At 64.7% G+C, this 21,458-nt stretch overlaps 2 protein-coding genes across 2 annotated transcripts; one reads left to right on the top strand and one right to left on the bottom strand.

Annotated features, from left to right (window-relative positions):
- Positions 1 to 1,708: 1,708 nt before the first annotated feature.
- On the bottom strand, positions 1,709 to 10,879 carry KCNJ10 (potassium inwardly rectifying channel subfamily J member 10; the record flags this gene model as incomplete). The annotated part of the gene is made up of 2 exons (XM_082298927.1): positions 10,810 to 10,879; positions 1,709 to 2,848 (listed from the first exon to the last, which is right to left on the bottom strand). The coding sequence occupies exon 2, from the start codon at positions 2,846 to 2,848 to the stop codon at positions 1,709 to 1,711; it is 1,140 nt and encodes a 379-aa protein (XP_082155053.1). The 5' UTR covers positions 10,810 to 10,879.
- Positions 10,880 to 15,046: 4,167 nt separating this feature from the next.
- Positions 15,047 to 19,330, top strand: KCNJ9 (potassium inwardly rectifying channel subfamily J member 9; the record flags this gene model as incomplete). The annotated part of the gene is made up of 2 exons (XM_082298834.1): positions 15,047 to 15,980; positions 19,020 to 19,330. The coding sequence occupies 2 exons, from the start codon at positions 15,047 to 15,049 to the stop codon at positions 19,328 to 19,330; spliced, it is 1,245 nt and encodes a 414-aa protein (XP_082154960.1).
- Positions 19,331 to 21,458: the final 2,128 nt, after the last annotated feature.

Raw genomic sequence — 21,458 nt, 5'->3', positions numbered from 1 at the left:
CACCTTGGAGGTCTGGAGGATTTGTGGCACCTGCAGGCATTGGTGGCACTTTGGGGTTGGTGGCACCTCCAGATGCTGGTGGCACCTCCAAGGACTGATGACACCACCAGGGCTGGTGACACCTCAGCACTGGTCACACTCTGGGACTGGTGGCTCCTTCAGACATTGGTGACACCTCCAGATGTTGATGTCCCTTTGGGGCTGGTGGCACCTCCAGACACTGATGGCACCCCCAGGCATTGGTGATACCCTGAGGCAGGTGACACCTCCAGGGCTGGTGGCATGTCCAGATTTGGTGGCACCTCCAAGACTGGTGACACCACCAGACATTGATGCCCCCTTTGGGCTGGTGGCACCTCCAGACTTGGTGACACTCTGAGGTTAGTGGCACAGAGCTGGTGACACCTCCAGGCACTGGTGACACCTCAAGCATTGGTGATGCCTTCAGGGCTGGTGGCCCCTCCAGTCGTTGGTGTGCCTTGGGGGCTGGTGGCACCTCCAGGGCTGGTGACACCTCCAGGCATTGGGGACACTCTGCGGCTGGTGGCACCTCCAGACTTGGTGACACCTCCAGCTGATGACACCTTCAGACATGGTGACACCTCCAGACCTTGGTGTCTCCTCGGGGATGGTGACACCTCCAGACATGGTGACACCTCCAGACATGGTGACACCTCCAGACATTGGTGTCTCCTCGGGGATGGTGACACCTCCAGACTTGGTGACACCTCCAGCTGACGACACCTTCAGACATGGTGACACCTCCAGACATTGGTGTCTCCTCGGGGATGGTGACACCTCCAGACTTGGTGACACCTCCAGCTGACGACACCTTCAGACATGGTGACACCTCCAGACATTGGTATCCTTGGGGATGGTGACACCTCCAGATTTGGTGACACCTCCAGGGGCTTGATGGCGCCTCCAGACATTGGTATCCCTTTGGGGTTGGTGGCACCTCCAGTTGTTGGTGATGCTCCAGACTTGTTGACACTCTGGCGCTGGTGACACCTCCAGGGGCCGATGCCAGTTCCAGGGCTGGTGGCACCTCCAGGCGTTGGTGACACTTTGGGGCTGGTGACACCTCCAGACATTGGTGTCCCATTGAAACCGGTGAAAACTCCAGACTTGGTGACAATTCCACATTTGGTGACACTCTGAGGCTGGTGGCACCTCCAGGGCTGGCAACACCTCCAGGTGCTGGTGACATTCTGAGGCTGGTCACACCTCCAGATGTGGTGACATCTGCAGGGTTGGTGACGCTCTGAGGCTGGTGGCACCTCCAGGGCTGGTGACACCTCCAGACGTGGTGACACCTCCAGATGTGGTGACACCTCCAGACGTGGTGACACTTCCAAGGCTGGTACCACCTCCAGACATGGTGATACCTCCAGACATGGTGACACCTCCAGATGTGGTGACACCTCCAAGGCTGGTGCCACCTCCAGACATGGTGCCACCTCCAGATGTGGTGACACCTCCAAGGCTGGTGCCACCTCCAGACATGATGCCACCTCCAGACATGGTGACGCCTCCAGACGTGGCGTCACCTCCAGACGTTGATGTCCCCTTGAATCTGGCCACACCTCCAGCATCTGCTGCCACCCCCTCGCTCCAATGCCACCCCTTCCTCCGGTGCCACCCGGGGCCCGATGCCACCCCTTGCTCCGGTACCACCCTGGTGCCAATGTCACCTCTCTGTCCCCCCTCAGACGTTGCTGATGCGGACGCTGAGCGGGGCCCCCTCCCCCTCCCGCTCCGCCTCCCGCAGCGACTCCTCCAACTTCACCTTCTCAGGGTCCCCGAACCGGACGGCCTCGTGGTGACAGCAGGGCGCCGCCACCTTGACCACGCGGTCGAAGAGGCTGAAGTCGGCCACGTACTTGCCGCTGGCCGACAGGGAGATGGCCGGCGTGAACTCGTAGCCCCACAGGATCTCCTCGGGCAGGTAGGACGTGCGCACCTGGCACGTGGCGCTCGTCGACTCCACGGTGCCGCTCAGGATGACCACGAGCTCGAAGTCGCCGTCTCCCGAGCGCAGGGACACATCCCGCAGCGGGCTGGCCTCGTCCACCACGTGGTAGAAGGTCAGCGGCAGGATGAGGAAGGGGCTGTCCGAGGATGTGTCCACCTGGAAGTCCACGTTGAGCTGGTTGAGCCGGACGCTCTCGCCCTCCTTGGTGAGGTGGGTTTGCAGCAGCTTCCCGGTGACCTGGCAGCCGATCAGGAGGCTCTTCCTCATGTTGGCCACGCGGATCATCAGGCAGGTCTTGCCGTCGTGCTGCGCCACCACCGCGTTCTGGCTGAACTTGATGGTCTCGGCGCGTTTCTTGGGCCGCGCGATCTTGGCCAGGAAGGTGCCGGTGATGAAGATCTCCAGGATGGTGGTCAGCACCAGCTGGGTGATGAGCAGCACGATGGCCAGCGGGCACTCCTCGCTGATGTAGCGGAAACCGTAGCCGATGGTGGTCTGGGACTCGAGGGAGAAGAGGAAGGCGCCGGTCAAGGTGTGCACCTGCATCACGCACGGTGTGTGGTTGGCGGGCGGCTCGAACTCCAGCAGGTCGCCGTGCGCCGCGGCCACCAGGTACCAGACCACGCCGAAGGCAAACCAGGTGCCGGCGAAGGTGGCGGAGAAGAGCAGGAGCTTGTAGCGCCACTGGAGGTCGATGAAGGTGGTCCACAGGTCCTTGAGGTACAGGAAGCGCTTGTCCGAGATGTGCTCCATGCGCACGTTGCTGCGGCCGTCCTTGGTCAGCACCCGGCGCCGCCGCAGCCCCGGCCCCATCAGCGGGCGGCTGTCGGTCTGCGTGGTCTGGCTGTAGTACACCTTGGTGGAGGACGTCATCTGCGGGGGACAGGTGAGGGACAGGTGGAGAGGTCATCAAAAGGGACACAGGGACAGGTGAGGGACAGGTGGAGAGGTCATCAAAAGGGACACAGGGACAGATGAGGGACAGGTGGAGAGGTCATCAAAGGGGACACAGGGACAGGTGAGGGACAGGTGAGGGACAGGTGAGGGACAGGTGAGGGACAGGTGGAGAGGTCCTGAAAAGGGACACAGGGACAGGTGAGGGACAGGTGAGGAACAGGTGAGGGACAGGTGGAGAGGTCATCAATGAGGACACAGGGACAGGTGAGGGACAGGTGGAGGGGATTGTGAAAGGGGACACAGGGACAGGTGAGGGACAGGTGAGGAACAGGTGAGGGACAGGTGAGGGACAGGTGGAGAGGTCCTGAAAAGGGACACAGGGACAGGTGAGGGACAGGTGGAGAGGTCATGAAAGGGGACACAGGGACAGGTGAGGGACAGGTGAGGGACAGGTGAGGAACAGGTGGAGAGACCATGAAAGGGGACACAGGGACAGGTGAGGGACAGGTGGAGAGGTCATGAAAGGGGACACAGGGACAGGTGAGGGACAGGTGAGGGACAGAGGAAGGCTACGGGGCCAGGGGGAGGTGGAGGATGTCATCGGGGGGACATGTCAGGGAGTGGAGGAGGTCATGGGGGGAGGTCATGGGGACAGTTGGGTGGGGGAGGAACGTTAACTGGGGGGGTGGGGGAGGGGGGGAGGACGTTGTGGGGGGACGTGTGAGGGGGTGGGGGACATTGGGGGGACATGGGGAGGGTGAAGGAGGTCATCGAGGGGTGGACGTGGCAGACAGGGACACCCCCTCCCTCCTCAGCTGGGGCTGAGGCCAGGTGGGCTCGTCCCACCTCAGGGAGCAGCAGGGGGTCCTCCCCATATCCCTCTGTCCATCCCTCTGTCCATCCCCATATCCCCTGTCTGTCCCCATATCCCTCTGTCCATCCCTTTATCCCTCTGTCCATCCCTCTGTCCATCCCTGTATCCCTCTGTCCACCCCTTTATCCCTCTGTCCATCCCCATATCCCTCTGTCCCTCCCTGTATCCCTCTCTCCACCCCTCTGCTAACCCCTTTATCCCTCTGTCCATCCCTCTCTCCACCCCTCTCTCCACCCCTCTGTCCATCCCCATTTCCCTCCATCCCTCCACGTGCCCCCCCCCCATTCCCAACCCCCTCCGTGTCCCCCCCGTGTCCCCCCCGTGTCCCCTGGCAGCTCCGGTGCCCGTGGAAGCGTCCCCGGCGTCCGGGAGGAAGAGGAAGGGGATGAATGGGAGGTGACAGGGACAAATGACCGGGGGCAGCGCCAGGCTCCTCCCCGGTGTCCCCGTGTCCCCAAGGCCCGGTGTCCCCATCCCAAAAAAGGCCCTTTCAGCCCCCGCCAGCCTCTGGCCCCCGCCACCGCTTCCGCCGCGGAAGGGCAGCGTGCCGGGGACACGGGGACACCGGGACACGGGGACACGGGGACACCGGGAGGTGCTGGCACCACGGGGGTCTCCTTGGAGCCCGGTGTGCCAGCCAAAGCAGGGGGACACGGGTGGCACTGCCACTGTCCTGGTTGCGCCGTGTCCCCTCACAGAGAAAGGTCCTGGAAGGGGACAGAGGGGACAGCGGTGTCCCCAAAGAGGGGACACGGAGCTGCTCCTTTCCAGCAACTGGGCTGGTGGCGGTCCCTGGAGCGACCCGTGTCCCCACAGAGCCACCGTGTCCCCACAGAGCCACTGGGTGTCCCCAGAGCCACCATGTGTCCTGGAGCTGCTGGAGGTCCCTGGAGCCACCCGTGTCCCTACAGAGCCACCATGTCCCCATAGAGCCACTGGGTGTCCCCAAAGCCACTGGGTGTCCCCAAAGCCACCATGTGTCCTGGAGCTTCTGGGGGTCCCCAGAGCCCCCCATGTCCCTGGAGCCACCATGTCCCCATAGAGCCACTGGGTGTCCCCAAAGTCACAGCATGTCCTGGAGCTTCTGGGGGTCCCCAGAGCCCCCTCTGTCCCTGGAGCCACCGTGTCCCCATAGAGCCACTGGGTGTCCCCAGAGCCACCATGTGTCCTGGAGCTGCTGGGGGTCCCCAGAGCCCCCGTGTCCCCATAGAGCCACCATGTCCCCATAGAGCCACCATGTCCCCAGAGCCACTGGGTGTCCTGGAGCTGCTGGAGGTCCCTGGAGCCACCCGTGTCCCTATAGAGCCACCATGTCCCCAGAACCACTGGGTGACCCCAAAGTCACAGCATGTCCTGGAGCTTCTGGGGGTCCCCAGAGCCCCCTCTGTCCCTGGAGCCACCGTGTCCCCATAGAGCCACTGGGTGTCCCCAAAGCCACCATGTGTCCTGGAGCTTCTGGGGGTCCCCAGAGCCCCCCCTATCCCTGGAGCCACCGTGTCCCCACAGAGCCACCATGTCCCCAGAACCACTGGGTGTCCCCAAAGTCACAGCATGTCCAGGAGCTTCTGGGGGTCCCCAGAACCCCCTCTGTCCCTGGAGCCACCGTGTCCCCAAAGCCACTGGGTGTCCCCGAAGCCACCATGTCCTGGAGCTGCTGGGGGTCCCCAGAGCCCCCGTGTCCCCATAGAGCCACCATGTCCCCAGAGCCACTGGGTGTCCCCAAAGCCACACCATGTCCTTGAGTCACTGGGTGTTCCTGGAACCCCACCATGGCCCCTGTACCCCTCAAGGGTCCCCAACGTCCCCAGAGCCACCGTGTCCCCAAAGCCACCCTGCCCCCCCCCCCCCCCCCCCCCGCTTTGGGGGTCTCTGCACACTCCAGGCTCCCCTGCCCTCCTCTAGGGGGGTCCCAACCGCCCTCTTTGGGGCCCTGCCCCCCTTCTTTTGCCTCCTGACCCCCCCTTTTCTGCTCCGCACCCGTTTTTGGTCTCCCCGCCTCATTTTTGGGGTCGCCGCCCCCCCCGTGCCCCCCCACCGAGGGCCCCGCAGGGGCCGCGTGCCCCCCGTGCCCCCCGGCCGTGCTCTGGTGGCCGGACACGGCTCGGGACAAGCCGGAGCTTGTTCCCGGTGCCCGCGGCACAACCGGTTACCCATTAACCCCCCTCCCCTACCACCCCCCCTCCGTGCCTCAGTTTCCCCCCCCGAGGGGTTCTGGTCACTTTGGGGGGTCACCGCAGAGGCCCGGCCCTACATGGGGGGCCCGGCTCGGGTTGGGGGGGCCCCAGGGACACGTCCCCGTTCCCCGCGTCCCGCTGGCACCGGCGGCGCGGGCACCGTTCCCACGCCACGGCGGTGCCAGGCGTGACCGGGCACCCCGCCAGCCGCGCCCCCCCTCCCATCCTCCTCCCCACCCCCGAACTGGGGCGCGGGGCTGCTCCGCACTGGGGTAACTGGGATTGGGGGGGGGGGACCGGCCCCCAACCCCACGGCGGGGTCCCAAATTGAGGAAGGGGAGTGCGGGGGGTGCGGGGTTGGGTGCGGCGGGGTTGGAGCGGGGGGTGGCGGTGGGGTGGCAGTGGCGGGGGGGGGGGACAGGGACGGGGACAGGGGACAGTGGGGCCATTGTGCGGCCGGAGCCGAGGTTTCAATGGGGCTGGCGGGGGGACAAAGGCGCTTTGACGGAGGCCTCGTTAAGATGCAGAGCCCCGCGCGCCCGCCACCGCCAGCGCGGGGGTCCCGGGGGGCCCCCGACACCGCCAGGGCCACCGAGGGGGGCACAGGGGCTACCATCGTTACTGCCACTGTCACCGAAGGGAGGGCACAGGGACCCCCATCGTTCCTGTCATTGGCACCGGGGGGAGCACAGGGGCCACCATCGATACTGCCACTGTCACCGAAGGGCTCCCATGGAGGCCCCGACACCGCCAGGGCCACCGAGGGGGGCACAGGGACCCCCATTGCCACCGACACCGCCAGCGCGGGGGTCTCGGGGGGGCCCCCAACACTGCCACTGCACCAAGAGGGGCACAGGGACCCCCATTGGCACCGCCACTGTCAGCGCGGGGGGCACAGGGACCCCTGTCATTACTGTCACTGTCACCACAGGGGTCCCCCGACAGCGCCATGGCTGCCGTGGGGGGCACAGGGACCCCCCCTCACTCACCCCAGTGGGGGTCCCAGGGGCCCCTTGTCACTGCCACGGCCACCATGGGGGTCCCAGGGGTCCCTTGTCACTGCTGTGGCCACCATGGGAGTCCCAGGGGTCGCTTGTCACTGCTGTGGCCACCATGGGGGTCCCAGGGGTCCCCTGTCACTGCCACGGCCACCATGGGGGTCCCAGGGGTCCCTTGTCACTTCTATGGCCACCATGGGGGTCCCAGGGGTCCCTTGTCACTGCTGTGGCCACGATGGGGGTCCCAGGGGTCGCCTGTCACTGCCACGGCCACCATGGGGGTCCCAGGGGTCCCTTGTCACTGCCACGGCCACCATGGGGGTCCCAGGGGTCCCTTGTCACTTCTATGGCCACCATGGGGGTACCAGGGGTCCCTTGTCACTGCCACGGCCACCATGGGGGTCCCAGGGATCCCCTGTCACTGCTGTGGCCACCATGGGGGTCCCAGGGGTCCCCTGTCACTGCCACGGCCACCATGGGGGTCCCAAGGGTCGCCTGTCACTGCCACGGCCACCATGGGGGTCCCAAGGGTCGCCTGTCACTGCCACGGCCACCATGGGGGTCCCAGGCCCCCTGCTCTGACCCCGCTGCGGGTCCTGGGGGACCCCTGTCCCCACCATGGCCCTGAAGGGGGTCCCAGCCCACCCCATGGCCCCACTGGGGGTTCTGGGGGATGTCCCCCACCCCCATGGTGACCATGGGGGTCCCAGTCATGGCCAGGGTGGGGGTCCCAGGTCCCCCCTCACAGCACCGGGGTGGACCCCAAAATGATGCAGTGGCTCATATCCAGGATAAGGGATGCCTGGATAATCCACGTGGGATAATTCACACCAGGGATAACCCAGATCCCAAATCCAGGATAACCCAAATCTGGGATAACTCAAGTCTGGGATAACTCACACCTGGGATAACCCAAATCTGGGATAACTCACACCTGGGATAACCCAAATCCGGGATAACCCAAATCTGGGATAATTCACATTGGGATAATTCACACCTGGGATAACCCAGATCCGGGATAACCCAAATCCGGGATAACCCACTTTGGGATAACTCACACCTGGGATAACCCAAGTCTGGGATAACTCACACCTGGGATAACCCAAATCTGGGATAACCCAAATCTGGGATATCCCAAATCTGGGATAATCCACATTCGGGATAACTCACACCTGGGATAACCCAAATGCAGGATAACCCACATTCAGGATAATTCACATTTGGGATAACCCACACCCGGGATAACCCAAATTCCGGGATAACCCAAATTCCAGGATAACCCACACCTGGGATAACCAAAATTCCAGGATAACCCATACACATATAACCTGCTCCCGGGATAACCCACACCTGGGATAACCCAAATTCCGGGATAAGCCACACCTGGGACGCTCAGAATAACCCACATTCCGGGATAAATCTCACCTGGAATAACCCACACCCGAGATAACCCACATCCCGGGATAATCCACATCCAGGATAAACCACACCTGGGATAACCCACACCCGGGATAACCCACATTTTGGGATAACCCACTCCTGGGATAACCCACTCCCGGAATAAACCACATCCAGGATAAACCACACCTGGGATAACCCACATCCAGGATAAACCACATTTTGGGATAAACCACATCCAGGATATCCCATACCCGGGATAATCCACATCCAGGATAAACCACATTTTGGGATAACCCACATCCAGGATAACCCACACCTGGGATAATCCACATCAGGATAAACCACATTTTGGGATAACCCACTCCTGGGATAATCCACATCAGGATAAACCACATTTTGGGATAATCCACATCCAGGATAAACCACATTTTGGGATAACCCACTCCTGGGATAATCCACATCCAGGATAAACCACATTTTGGGATAACCCACTCCCAGGATAACCCACTCCCGGGATAACCCGCATCCCAGAATAATCCACATCCCAGTTCACCACAGCCCAGCCTGGGGTTCCATCCTGGGGGGAGGGTCCATCCCAGCCGAGGCTGGGGGACACCTCTGGGGGAGCCGGGGGGTGTTATCAGCCCCCGCCCCCCATCCGCTGTCCCTGTGCTGGGACAGAGGGAAAATCCACAGGGAATGGGGACAGTGGGATGGGGGGACATGGGGGTAGAGGGACATGGGGATATGGGGACATGGAGAAAGAGGGATGGGGATTTTGGGATAGAGGGATGGGGATATTGGGATAGAGAAATGGGGATTTTGGGACATGGGGACATGGGGATATTGGGACATTGGGACATGGAGACATGGGGACAGAGGGATATGGGGATAGAGGATGGGGATATGGGGAGGTGGGGACATGGGGACATGGGGATAGAGGGACATGGGGACATGGGGATAGAGGGACATGGGGACAGGGGGATAGAGGGACATGGGGATAGAGGGACGGGGATATTGGGACATGGGGACATGGGGATAGAGGGACATGGGGATATTGGGATAGAGGGATGGGCATTTTGGGATATGTGGACATGGGGATAGAGGGATGGGGATATGGGGAGGTGGGGACATGGGGATATGGGGATATTGGGAGAGAGGGATGGGGATTTTGGGATATGGGGACATGGGGATAGAGGGACAGGGATATTGGGACATGGGAATATAGGGACATGGGGATATTGGGACATGGGGATAGAGGGACATGGGGATAGAGGGACATGGGGATTTTGGGACATGGGGACATGGGGATAGAGAGACGGGGACATGGGGATATTGGAATAGAGGGATGGGGATTTTGGGACATGGGGATAGAGGGATGGGGATATTGGGACATGGGAATATAGGGACATGGGAATATTGGGACATGGAGATATTGGAATAGAGGGGTGGGGAGACACGGGGATACAGGGACATGGGGATGGGGGATGTGGCACACAGGGATGGGGGATATGGGGACGTAGGAACATGGGGACACGGGGATAAAGGGACAGGGGCTTTGAGGACGTGGGACCTGGGGACATGGGATGGGGGATGTGGGGCACAGAGGACACTGGGATGGGGGATATGGGGATGTGGGAATACAGGGAAATGGGGACATGGGACACAGGGATGGGGGACACGGGGACTCAGGGATATGGGGATACAGGGACACGGGGACATGGGATACAGGGACACGGGGACATGGGATACAGGGACACGGGCCTTGGGGACATAGCACGTCAGGATACGTGACATGGGGACATGGGGACGTGGGGATGTGGGGCACAGGGTGGTGGGGACGCGGGAGAGGGACACCGGATCTGAGAATATGGGAATATGGGGACACAGAGCTATGGGGACACAGAGCTATGGGGACACATCCCCGTGGGGCATGGGGACGTGAGGGTAACAGGGACACGGGAATATGGGGACATGGGGATTGGGGGGACGTGGGGGCATGGGGATACGGGAATATGGGGACACAGGGGAACGTGGGGATCCAGGGACAGGGGGCCGTGGGGATCCAGGGACACGGGGACGTGGTGATACGTGACGTGGGGACATCGGGACATGGGGACACTGGGATACAGAGAAAGGAGAATATGGGAATGTGGGACACGAGGATTTGGGGTCTTGGGGACGTGGGGATGAGGGGCTTGGCGCTCTGGGGACACGGGGATTTGGGGACACAGGGATGGATGGACACAGGGACACGGCGACAACAGGGACGTGGCCTCACGGAGTCACGGGGCTGTGGGGCGATGGCGACACAGGGATGTGGGGACAACGGGGGTGCGGTGCCACCGGCGGAGGGGGCACACGAAGAGCTCCGGTTCCCCCTCTCCGGTGCCGGTGCCATCCCAGCGCCACCGGCCGGTGCCCGCAACCCTCGGGACCCCCCAGGAGGGGACGGGGGACCCCCGGGGCCCCCCCCCTGGCCGGCCTTACCTTGCTGGGGGGGTCGCGGGTCCCGCCGTGCTCAGCCCGGCCGGCTCCCCATGGGTTTTATGGCTCGGCGGGGCCGCGGCGGCGGGACGGGCACCCCCCCCCCCCCAACCCTCCCCGAGGGACCGGGGGGGGGGCCCGGGGCTGGGAGGAGCCGCCGGGGGCGGGCCGGGGGTTAATGGGGTGGAAAAGGAGCCGGCCGGCACCGGGTCACGTTACCGGGCACGGGGGGGGCACGGGGGGGGCACCGGCACCGCAGTGGGGGTCCCGGCGGGGGCATCGTTGGGGGGGGGGGGGTTCAGAGATCGGGAGCGGCACTGGGGGTTCCGGTGGAGGCACCGGGGGGCACCCGGGGGGATGTCCGAGCATCGGGACCGGCACTGGGGGTCCCGCGGGGTCCCCCGGGCAGCGGCACCGGCGATGAGGGGCCCGGCGGGGACACCGGGGGGTCTCGGCGGGGTCATCCAGGAACTGGCACCAGCAGCGGGGGGGTCCCGGCGGGGTCACCGGAGGGTCCGGACCGGGTCCCTCGGGCACCGGCACCGGCTCTGCGGGTCCCGGCGGGGTCTCCCGGGCACCGGCAGCAGCACTGGGGGGGTCCGGGAAGGGTTCCCCGGGCACCGGAGGGGTCCCGACAAGGTCACCCGGGCCTGTGGGATGGCGGAGGCCGTGGGTCGGTGGTTTGGGGGGCGTCCGTGGGTCAGGGGGGGTGGTGGGGGCTGTGGGTCCGTGTCCGTGTGTCCGTGGGTGGCTGGTCAGTGTGTCCGTGGGTCAGTTGGTCAGTGTGTCCGTGTGTCCGTGGGTGGCTGGTCAGTGTGTCCGTAGGTCCGTTGGTCAGTGTGTCCGTGTGTCCGTGGGTGGCTGGTCAGTGTGTCCGTGGGTCAGTTGGTCAGTGTGTCCGTGTGTCCGTGGGTGGCTGGTCAGTGTGTCCGTGGGTCGGTTGGTCAGTGTGTCCGTGTGTCCGTGGGTGGCTGGTCAGTGTGTCCGTGTGGCCGTAGGTCCATTGGTCAGTGTGTCCGTGTGTCCACGTGTCCGTGCGTGGCTGGTCAGTGTGTCCGTAGGTCCATTGGTCAGTGTGTCCGTGTGTCCGTGTGTCCGTGGGTGGCTGGTCAGTGTGTCCGTGGGTCGGTTGGTCAGTGTGTCCGTGGGTCCGTAGGTCCGTTGGTCAGTGTGTCCGTGTGTCTGTGGGTCGGTTGGTCCGTGTGTCCGTGTGTCCGTGGGTGGCTGGTCAGTGTGTCCGTAGGTCCGTTGGTCAGTGTGTCCGTGTGTCCGTGGGTGGCTGGTCAGTGTGTCCGTGGGTCGGTTGGTCAGTGTGTCCGTGTGTCCGTGGGTGGCTGGTCAGTGTGTCCGTGGGTCGGTTGGTCAGTGTGTCCGTGTGTCCATGTGTCCGTGGCAGCCCCACGCCAGGCCCCTGGCCCGGCCGGTCCGGCGGCACAAGGAGCCTTTGTCCACCCGGGGGGGGGGAGGGGGTGGGCGAGTGACCGCGGGGCCGGGGCTACCGGGGAGGGCGGGGCTGGGCCTGTCAGGGAACCCCGGGCTAGTGGGGAGGGGGCTGGGCTGGGGGGGCCACTGGGCTAGTGAGGGTGGAGGGGGCTGGGCGACTGAGCGGGACCCCCGGGCTAGTGATGGGGGGAGGGAGGGCCCGAGGCAGGGAGGGGGCTGGGCTAATGACGGGCACCCCCGGACTAATTATGGGAGGGGGGGGCTGAGCCGTGGGGGGCTGGGCTAGCGAACGGCAGCCCCGGGCTAGCGCAGGGGTGGCAGGGCTAATGAAGGAGCCCCCTGGGCTAATGAAGGAGGGGGGGGGGCCCTTGAACCGGGGGGGGGGGGCTGTGCTAATCCTGGGGGTGTAACTGAGCCCAGGTTGGGGGGGGGAGGGCTGGGCTAGCGCTGGCCACCCCCGGGCCAGTGCTGAGGGGGCGTGAGCCGAGGGGGGGGGTGGGGCTGGACTAATGAGCGGCACCCCCGGGCTAATGATGGGGGGGGGGGGGCCGTGCTAATTAGGAGGGGGGGGGTTTGTGCTGATGCTGGCGGCGGCACTGAGCGCGGGGGGGGGGCTGGGCTAGTGCTGACCACCCCCGGGCTAGTTGTCCGTGCCTTGGTGGGGGGGGGGTGCCGGGGGGGGGGGGGGGGGGCGGGGGCTCCCGGTATTTTTATCCGCGCGCGGCCGTTGCCGGGGAACGGGGCGGGGGGGGGGCGGGGGGGGCCCGGGGCCGGAGCGCTCGGAGCGAGCGGGGCTGCGGCAGCGGTGAGAGCGGGCGGGGGGCGCGGGGGGGGCACCCACACCCCCCACACCCCCCACACCCCCCCCCCGGGCAGCGGCGGGGCCGGGGAGGGGCCCCCCAAAATCCGGCTGTGCTCCCCCCCCCCCCCCCCCAATCCCACACACACCCCCCCAGGATGGGGGATGGGGGATGGGGGATTGGGGGGGGGGTGGTGTCGTAGGGACCCCTCCCCCCCCCCCCCGTAAAAGGGGCAGCGGGGGGGTGGGGGGGGGTGCGTGTGCTCGTGACCCGGCTGCGCGCGCACACGCGCGTGTGTTCACATGAGCGTGCAAGGGGGGGGGAGGGGAGGGGAGGGGAGGGGAGGGGGGGGGGGGAGAGCCCGGCGCGCGTGCAAGGCCCCGTGGCACGCGCGCCCCCGCGTGTGGCCGTGCGCGGGCCCGCGGGCGTGACCCGGCTCCCCCGTGCACGCGCGCGTGCTCGTGCAAGGCCCAGCGTGTGACCGGCCGTTCGCGTGCCCGCGCGTGCCCGCGTGCAAGGGGGGGAGCTCGGCGCGCGTGCGAGGCCCGGCGGGGGGGGGGGGGGGTTGTGAACACGCGTGGGACCGTTCGTGTGTCCGTTCGTGTGTCCGGTCGTGGGACCGTTCGTGGGTCCGTTCGTGTGTCCGTTCGTGTGTCCGGTCGTGTGTCCGTTCGTGTGTCCACGCGGGATCCAGCGCCAGCGCACACACACACACACACACACATCCCGTCCCTCCCAGTCCCCACCAGTTTGGGGGCTCTATCCCCCATCTCTGCCCCTCCCAGTCCCCCCAGTCCCCCTCAGTTTGCGACCTCCATCCCCCCATCTCTGCCCTTCCCAGTCCCCACCAGTTTAGGGGCTCCATCCCCCCCTCTCTGCCCTTCCCAGTCCCCACCAGTTTGGTGCCTCCATCCCCCTCTCTTTGCCCCTCCCAGTCTCCCCAGTCCCCCCCAGTTTGGTGCCTCCATCCCCCTCTCTCTGCCCTTCCCAGTCCCCCCCAGTTTAGGGGCTCCATCCCCCTCTCTGCCCTCCCCAGTCCCCCCCAGTTTAGGGGCTCCATCCTCCCCTCTCTGCCCCTCCCAGTCTCCCCAGTCCCCCCCAGTTTGCGACCTCCATCCCCCTCCCCCCTGCCCCTCCCATTCCCCCCAGTCCCCCCCAGTTTAGGAGCTCCATCGCCCCCCTCTCTGCCCTTCCCAGTCTCCCCAGTCCCCCCCAGTTTGCGACCTCCATCCCCCTCTCTCTGCCCCTCCCAGTCCCCCCCAGTTTAGGGGCTCCATCCCCCTCTCTCTGCCCTTCCCAGTCCCCCCCAGTTTGGGCTTCCATCCCCCCCTCTCTGCACCTCCCAGTCCCCCCAGTCCCCCCCAGTTTAGAGGCTCCATCCCCTCTCTCCCTCCCTCCCTTCCAGTCCCCCCACTTTGGGAGCTCCATTCCCCCACTCCCCCCATCCCAGTCCACCCAGTTTGGGACCCTCACCCACCTATCCCCCTTCTCCCAGTCTCCCCAGTTTGGGTGTTTCATCCCTCCCTGCCCCTCCCAGTCCCCCTCGTCCCCCCAGTTTGGGGCCTCCATCCCCCCCTCTCTGCCCTTCCCAGTCCCCCCCAGTTTGGGCTTCCATCCCCGTCTCTCTGCCCCTCCCAGTCCCCCCAGTCCCCCCAGTCCCCCCCAGTTTGGGACCTCCATCCCCCTCTCTCTGCCCCTCCCAGTCCCCCCAGTCCCCCCAGTTTAGGACCTCCATCCCCCTCTGTCTGCCCCTCCCAGTCCCCCCAGTCCCCCCCAGTTTGCGACCTCCATCCCCTCTCTCTGCCCTTCCCAGTCCCCCCCAATTTAGGGGCTCTATCCCCCCCCCCCCGCCCCTCCCAGTCCCCCCAGTTTGACACATCCATCCCCCCCCTCCCCCTCCCAGTCCCCCCAGTTTGACACATCCATCCCCCCCCTCCCCCTCCCAGTCCCCCCAATTCTCACCGCCCCCCACCCCTGTCCCCCCACAGCCGCCGCCGATGGCTCAGGACAACGCCGCCTTCTGCGGGGTCCCCGAGGGGGTCCCCACGGGGGTCCCAGCCGAAGCCAAACCCCCTCCCCCACCCACCCAAGCCCCCAAACGCCGCCCGTGGGGGGCCGGGGGTGGTGCGGTGACCCGGAAGCGCCAGCGCTACGTGGAGAAGGACGGGAAGTGCAACGTCCAGCACGGCAACGTGCGCGAGACCTACCGGTACCTGACCGACATCTTCACCACCCTGGTGGACCTCAAGTGGCGCTTCAGCCTCCTCATCTTCATCCTGGCCTACGCCCTCACCTGGCTCTTCTTCGGCCTCATCTGGTGGGTCATCGCCTACAGCCGCGGCGACCTGGAGCACCTGGGTGACCACAGCTGGACGCCGTGCGTCAACAACCTCAACGGCTTCGTGTCCGCCTTCCTCTTCTCCATCGAGACCGAGACCACCATCGGTTACGGCCACCGCGTCATCACGGACACGTGCCCCGAGGGCATCGTGCTGCTGCTGCTCCAGGCCATCCTGGGCTCCATGGTCAACGCCTTCATGGTGGGCTGCATGTTCGTCAAGATCTCGCAGCCCAACAAGCGCGCCGAGACGCTGGTGTTCTCCTCGCACGCCGTGGTCTCGCTGCGCGACGACCGCCTCTGCCTCATGTTCCGCGTGGGCGACCTGCGCGACTCGCACATCGTGGAGGCCTCCATCCGCGCCAAGCTCATCCAGTCCAAGCAGACGCAGGAGGGCGAGTTCATCCCGCTGGACCAGACCGACCTGAGCGTGGGCTTCGAGACGGGCGACGATCGGCTCTTCCTGGTGTCGCCGCTCATCATCAGCCACGAGATCGACGAGCGCAGCCCCTTCTGGGATGTGTCGCGGGGGCAGCTGGAGAGGGACGACTTCGAGATCGTCGTCATCCTCGAGGGCATGGTGGAGGCCACAGGTAAACGGGGACGCCTCGGTGATGTGGGGACGCGTCGTCGTCGTGTGGATGCGTCCATGGGGACGTGTCATCTCCGTGGGACACATCTTTGTGGGGACATCGTCTTCTTGGGACACGTCGTCTCCATGGGACACATCTGTGGGGACACCCTCCATGAGGACACATCATCTTCCTGGGGACATCTCATCTCCGCGGGGACATCGTCTTGTTGGGACCCGTCATCTCCATGGGACATATCGGTGGGGACACATCACCTCTGTGGGTCATACCATCTTCTTGGGACCCGTCATCTCCGTGGGACACATCCATGGGGACACATCACCTCTGTGGGATGCATCATCTTGGGGCCCATCATCTTCATGGGACACATCCGTGGGGACACATCACCTCTGTAGGACACATCATCTTCTTGGCACCCATCATCTCCATGGGGACACATCTTGTTGGGACAGATCATGTCCATAGGGACATGCCATCTCCATGGGACACGTCCATGGGGACACATGACCTCTGTGGGACACATCCGTGGGGACACATCACCTCTGTGGGACGCATCATCTTCTTGGGGCCCATCATCTCCATGGGGACACATCCATGGGGACACATGACCTCTGTGGGACCCGTCATCTCCATGGGGACACATCACCTCTGTAGGACACATCCGTGGGGACACGTCACCTCTGTAGGACACATCATCTTCTTGGGACCCATCATCTCCATGGGACATGTCCATGGGGACACATCACCTCTGTAGCACACACCATCTTCTTGGGACCTGTCATCTCCATGGGGACACCTCTACGAGGACACATCATCTTCTTGGGGACATCTCATCTCTGGGGACATCATCTTGTTGGGACACATCATCTCCATGGGGACCCATCACCTCTGTAGGACACATCACCTCTGTGGGACACATCATCTTCTTGGGGACCCGTCATCTCCATGGGACACATCCATGGGGACCCATCACCTCTGTGGGTCACACCATCTTCTTGGGACCCATCATCTCCATGGGGACACATCCATGAGGACACATCTGTGGGGACACATCATCTTCTTGGGACCCATCATCTCCATGGGGACACATCATCTTCTTGGGGACCCGTCATCTCCATGGGACACATCCATGGGGACCCATCACCTCTGTGGGTCACACCATCTTCTTGGGACCCATCATCTCCATGGGGACACATCCATGAGGACACATCCATGGGGACACATCATCTTCTTGGGACCCATCATCTCCATGGGGACACATCATCTTCTTGGGGACCCGTCATCTCCATGGTGACACATCCATGGGGACACATCACCTCTGTAGCACACATTATCTTCTTGGGACCTGTCATCTCCATGGGGACACATCCATGGGGACACATCACCTCTGTGGGACGCATCATCTTCTTGGGCCCCATCATTTCCATGGGGACACATCATCTTCTTGGGGACCCGTCATCCCCATGGGGACACATCACCTTCTTGGGACCCGTCATCCCCATGGGGACACATCATCTCCATGGGACACATCCGTGGGGACAGATCATCTTCTTGGGACCCATCATGTCCATGGGGACACGTCCATGGGGACACATCATGTCCATAGGGACATGCCATCTCCATGGGGAGACACCATCTCCTTGGGGACCGATAACATCCATGGGGACACATCATGTCCATGGGGACGCTTCATCTCCATGGGGTCATCTCGTCTCCATGGGGACACCTCCATGGGGACACCTCCATGGTGTCCATGTGTGGGGACACCTCACCTCCATGGGGACATCTCCGCTGGGGGGGGGGGGTGCTCCACAGTGCCCCTCTACCAGATTTGGGGTGCCCCCCATGCCCAGGGTGCAGCACAGACCCCCCCCCAAGTGGGTTCAGGGTGCTCCATGCCCTGGGGACATCAGGTTTTGGGGTGCCCCCCATGCCCAGGGTGCAGCACTGACCCCCAGCTACCAGATTTGGGGTCCCCCATGCCCTGTGGGTACTTCATTTATTGAGGTGCCCCATATCCTGGGAGCTTCAGGTATTGGGGTTCCCCCCTTCACCCCCCGACCCTCGTGCCCACCCCCAGGGATGACGTGCCAGGCGCGCCAAACTCGTACCTGGCCGACGAGGTGCTGTGGGGTCAGGGGGCTTCAGGTATTGGGGTGCCCCAAACTCTGGGGCTTTCACAGAGCCCTCCTACCAGATTTGGGGTTTCCCATGACCTGGGGGTTTCAGGTATTGGGGTTCTCCTCACCCCCCGACCCCCGTGCCCGTGCCCACCCCCAGGGATGACGTGCCAGGCGCGCAGCTCGTACCTGGAGGAGGAGGTTCTGTGGGGTCAGGGGGCTTCAGGTATTGGGGTGCCCCAAACTCTGGGGCTTTCACAGAGCCCTCCTACCGGTTTTGGGGTTTCCCATGACCTGGGGGTTTCAGGTATTGGGGTTCCCTTCACCCCCCGACCCCCGTGCCCACCCCCCATCCCCAGGGATGACGTGCCAGGCGGACGAGGTGCTGTGGGGTCAGGGGGCTTTCAGGTATTGGGGTTCTCCTCACCCCCCGACCCCCGTGCCCACCCCCAGGATGCCCTGGGGCTTTCAGGTATTGGGGTTCCCTTCACCCCCCGACCCCCGTGCCCGTGCCCACCCCCAGGGATGACGTGCCAGGCGCGCAGCTCGTACCTGGAGGAGGAGGTGCTGTGGGGTCAGGGGGCTTCAGGTGTTGGGGTGCCCCAAACTCTGGGGCTTTCACAGAGCCCTCCTACCAGATTTGGGGTTTCCCATGACCTGGGGGTTTCAGGTATTGGGGTTCCCCTCACCCCCCGACCCCCGTGCCCGTGCCCACCCCCAGGGATGACGTGCCAGGCGCGCAGCTCGTACCTGGAGGAGGAGGTTCTGTGGGGTCAGGGGGCTTCAAGTATTGGGGTGCCCCAAACTCTGGGGCTTTCACAGAGCCCTCCTACCGGTTTTGGGGTTTCCCATGACCTGGGGGTTTCAGGTATTGGGGTTCCCCTCACCCCCCGACCCCCGTGCCCGTGCCCACCCCCAGGGATGACGTGCCAGGCGCGCAGCTCGTACCTGGCGGACGAGGTGCTGTGGGGTCACCGCTTCACGCCGCTGCTTAGCCTCGAGGAGGGCTTCTACGAGGTGGACTACGGGGGCTTCCACCACACCGTGCCCGTGCCCACCCCGGCCTGCAGCGCTCGCCAGCTCGCGGCCGCCGCTGCCCGCCGCGATGCCCACCTGTACTGGTCCATCCCCAGCCGCCTGGACGAGGCGGCAGCTGCGGGGGGCGAAGGGGACCCCGAGATGTCCCCCCGCGAGAGCAACGGGACCTTGGCCAGCCCCGAGTCGCGGTGATGCCGACAAGATCTGGGTGTATACAACAAAAAAAATCCCCCCCTGGTTATGGTGGTGGTGGTGGTTTTGGGGTGTCCCTGGGTTTGGGGGGGCAAAGGGGACCCCAGAATCCCTCAGGAGAGCGATGGGACCTTGGGCAGCCCCGAGTTGCGGTGATGCCATCAAGATGTGGGTGTATATAATGAAAATCCCTCCCCGTGGTGTTGGTGGTGGTGGGTTTGGGGTGTCCCTGGGTTTGGGGGGTGATAGGGACCCCAAAAAACCCCGTGCGAGCAGCGGGACCTTGGCCAGCCAGCCCCGAGTCGCGGTGATGGTCCCAAAATATGAATCTATTTAATAAATTTCCCCCCAGTTATGGTGGTGGTGGTGGATTTGGGGTGTCCCTGGGTTTGGGGGGGGGTGGGGGGTGTCCCTGCGATCGGGGGGCTCGAGGGACCCCAAAATCCCTTGGGGACCTTGACCAGCCGTGATGGGCTCCAAACGTGAATCTATTTAATAAACCCCCTCCATTCTAACGGTGATGGTGATTTTGGGGTGCGGGAGGTGGATTTGGGGTGTCCCTGGCTTTGGGGCCTCGAGGGGGGGGTGGGGGGAGCAATCCAGCGGGTCCACTGAGGAATTTGGGGTGAAATAGGGGTGGGCAGAGCGCCCTAATTCCTACAGGGCGGCAGGCAGCGGTCAGTGGCACCCCTTCAATGACGTGGGACCCCCAGGGTGGGCAGGGGGAGTCTCCAAGGATGTGGGGACCCCCAGTGAGACGGGGGAGGGGGTCCTGTAAGAACATGAGGACTCCAGGATGGGTGGGGGGGGGGTCTCCAAGGACCTGGGACCCCCAGGGTGGGCGGGGGGAGTCTCCAAGGACATTGGGACTCCCAGGGCGGGCGAGGGGCACCGAGACCCCCGTGACACCACGGGCAGGGGGTCACTGAGGTGGGCGAGGGCACAGAGCCCCCCGCCATTGTCCCCTCTCCCCAGCGCCCCCATGGGACCCCCCCCAAAATTGGGGTGGCGGCGCTGGGTGATGCGGAGCCGAAAGGAGCCGATTAAAGCCGAGCGGAGCCAAAAGGAACCGAGCGAGGACGAAAGGAGCCGAACGAAACCGAAAGGAGCCGAGCGAGGCTGAGTGGAGCCGAATAGATCCGAAAGTAGCCGAACGAATCCGGGCGGAGCCGAGCCGAGGTTGAGACGAACGTAGCCGATTGGGGTCGAGCAGAAACGAACGGAGCCGAGCCGAGCCGAACGGGGGCCGAGCGCCTCCAACGCCCCGCCCACCCTCTGAGCCCGGCCCCGCCCCCGCCCCCGTCGCGCGTGGGAGGGTCCGGGGGGACAGAGGCTGCGACCCCCCCCCCCCAAAAACGGCGACACGTGGGGCTACGCGGCCCCCCCGAGCCCCCTCGGGCTCCCACGCGTGTCCTGTGTGTTGCACACGCGTGTCCTGTGTTGCACACGCGTGTTCTGTGTGTTGCACACGCGTGTCGCCCCCCCCGCCGTGTCCCCGTGTCCCCCCGGCTGTCACATTCCTGCCGCCCACGGGCAGCAGCTGCGCGGGGCGGGGGGCGGTGGGGCACGGGCAGGGGACTGGGGGGTACTGGGAAGGACTGGGGACGGACTGGGGGAAGTGGGGAAGCGGGGCAGTGGAGGGACTGGGGGGACTGGGAGGACTGGGAGGGACTGGGGGGAACTGGGAGGACTGGGGGACTGGGAGGGACTGGGAGGGACTGGGAGGGACTGGGGGAACTGGGGGGAGTGGGAGAGTGGAGAGACTGGGGGAACTGGGAGGACTGGGGCGAGTGGGGCGCGTGGGAGGACTGGAAGGACTGGGGGTTACTAGGGAGTACTGGGGATACTGGGATGGACTGGGAGAGCATGGACTGGGATGGACTGGAAGGACTGGGAGGGGATGGCTGGAAGGTCTGGGTGAACTGGGAGGACTGGGGAGACTTGGAGGGGCTGCAAGGACTTGGGGGCGGGTCTGAGGAGCGGGGGGACTGGGAGGACTGGGAGGGGCTGGGGGAGGGCTGTGGGAAGGGGGGAGGAGTGGGAGGGGAGGGGGGGGGGCGTGGGCCGGTGCCCGGGTCCCCCGTGGGGACAGTCCCGGCACGTGGCCCCGGTCCCGCGTCATCGGTGT

The sequence above is a fragment of the Coloeus monedula genome, assembly GCF_965178545.1.
Source record: "Coloeus monedula genome assembly, chromosome: 29".
Taxonomy (NCBI): domain Eukaryota; kingdom Metazoa; phylum Chordata; class Aves; order Passeriformes; family Corvidae; genus Coloeus; species Coloeus monedula.
The sequence above is the reverse complement of the archived record's forward strand: the minus strand, read 5'-3'. Positions and strand labels throughout refer to the sequence as shown.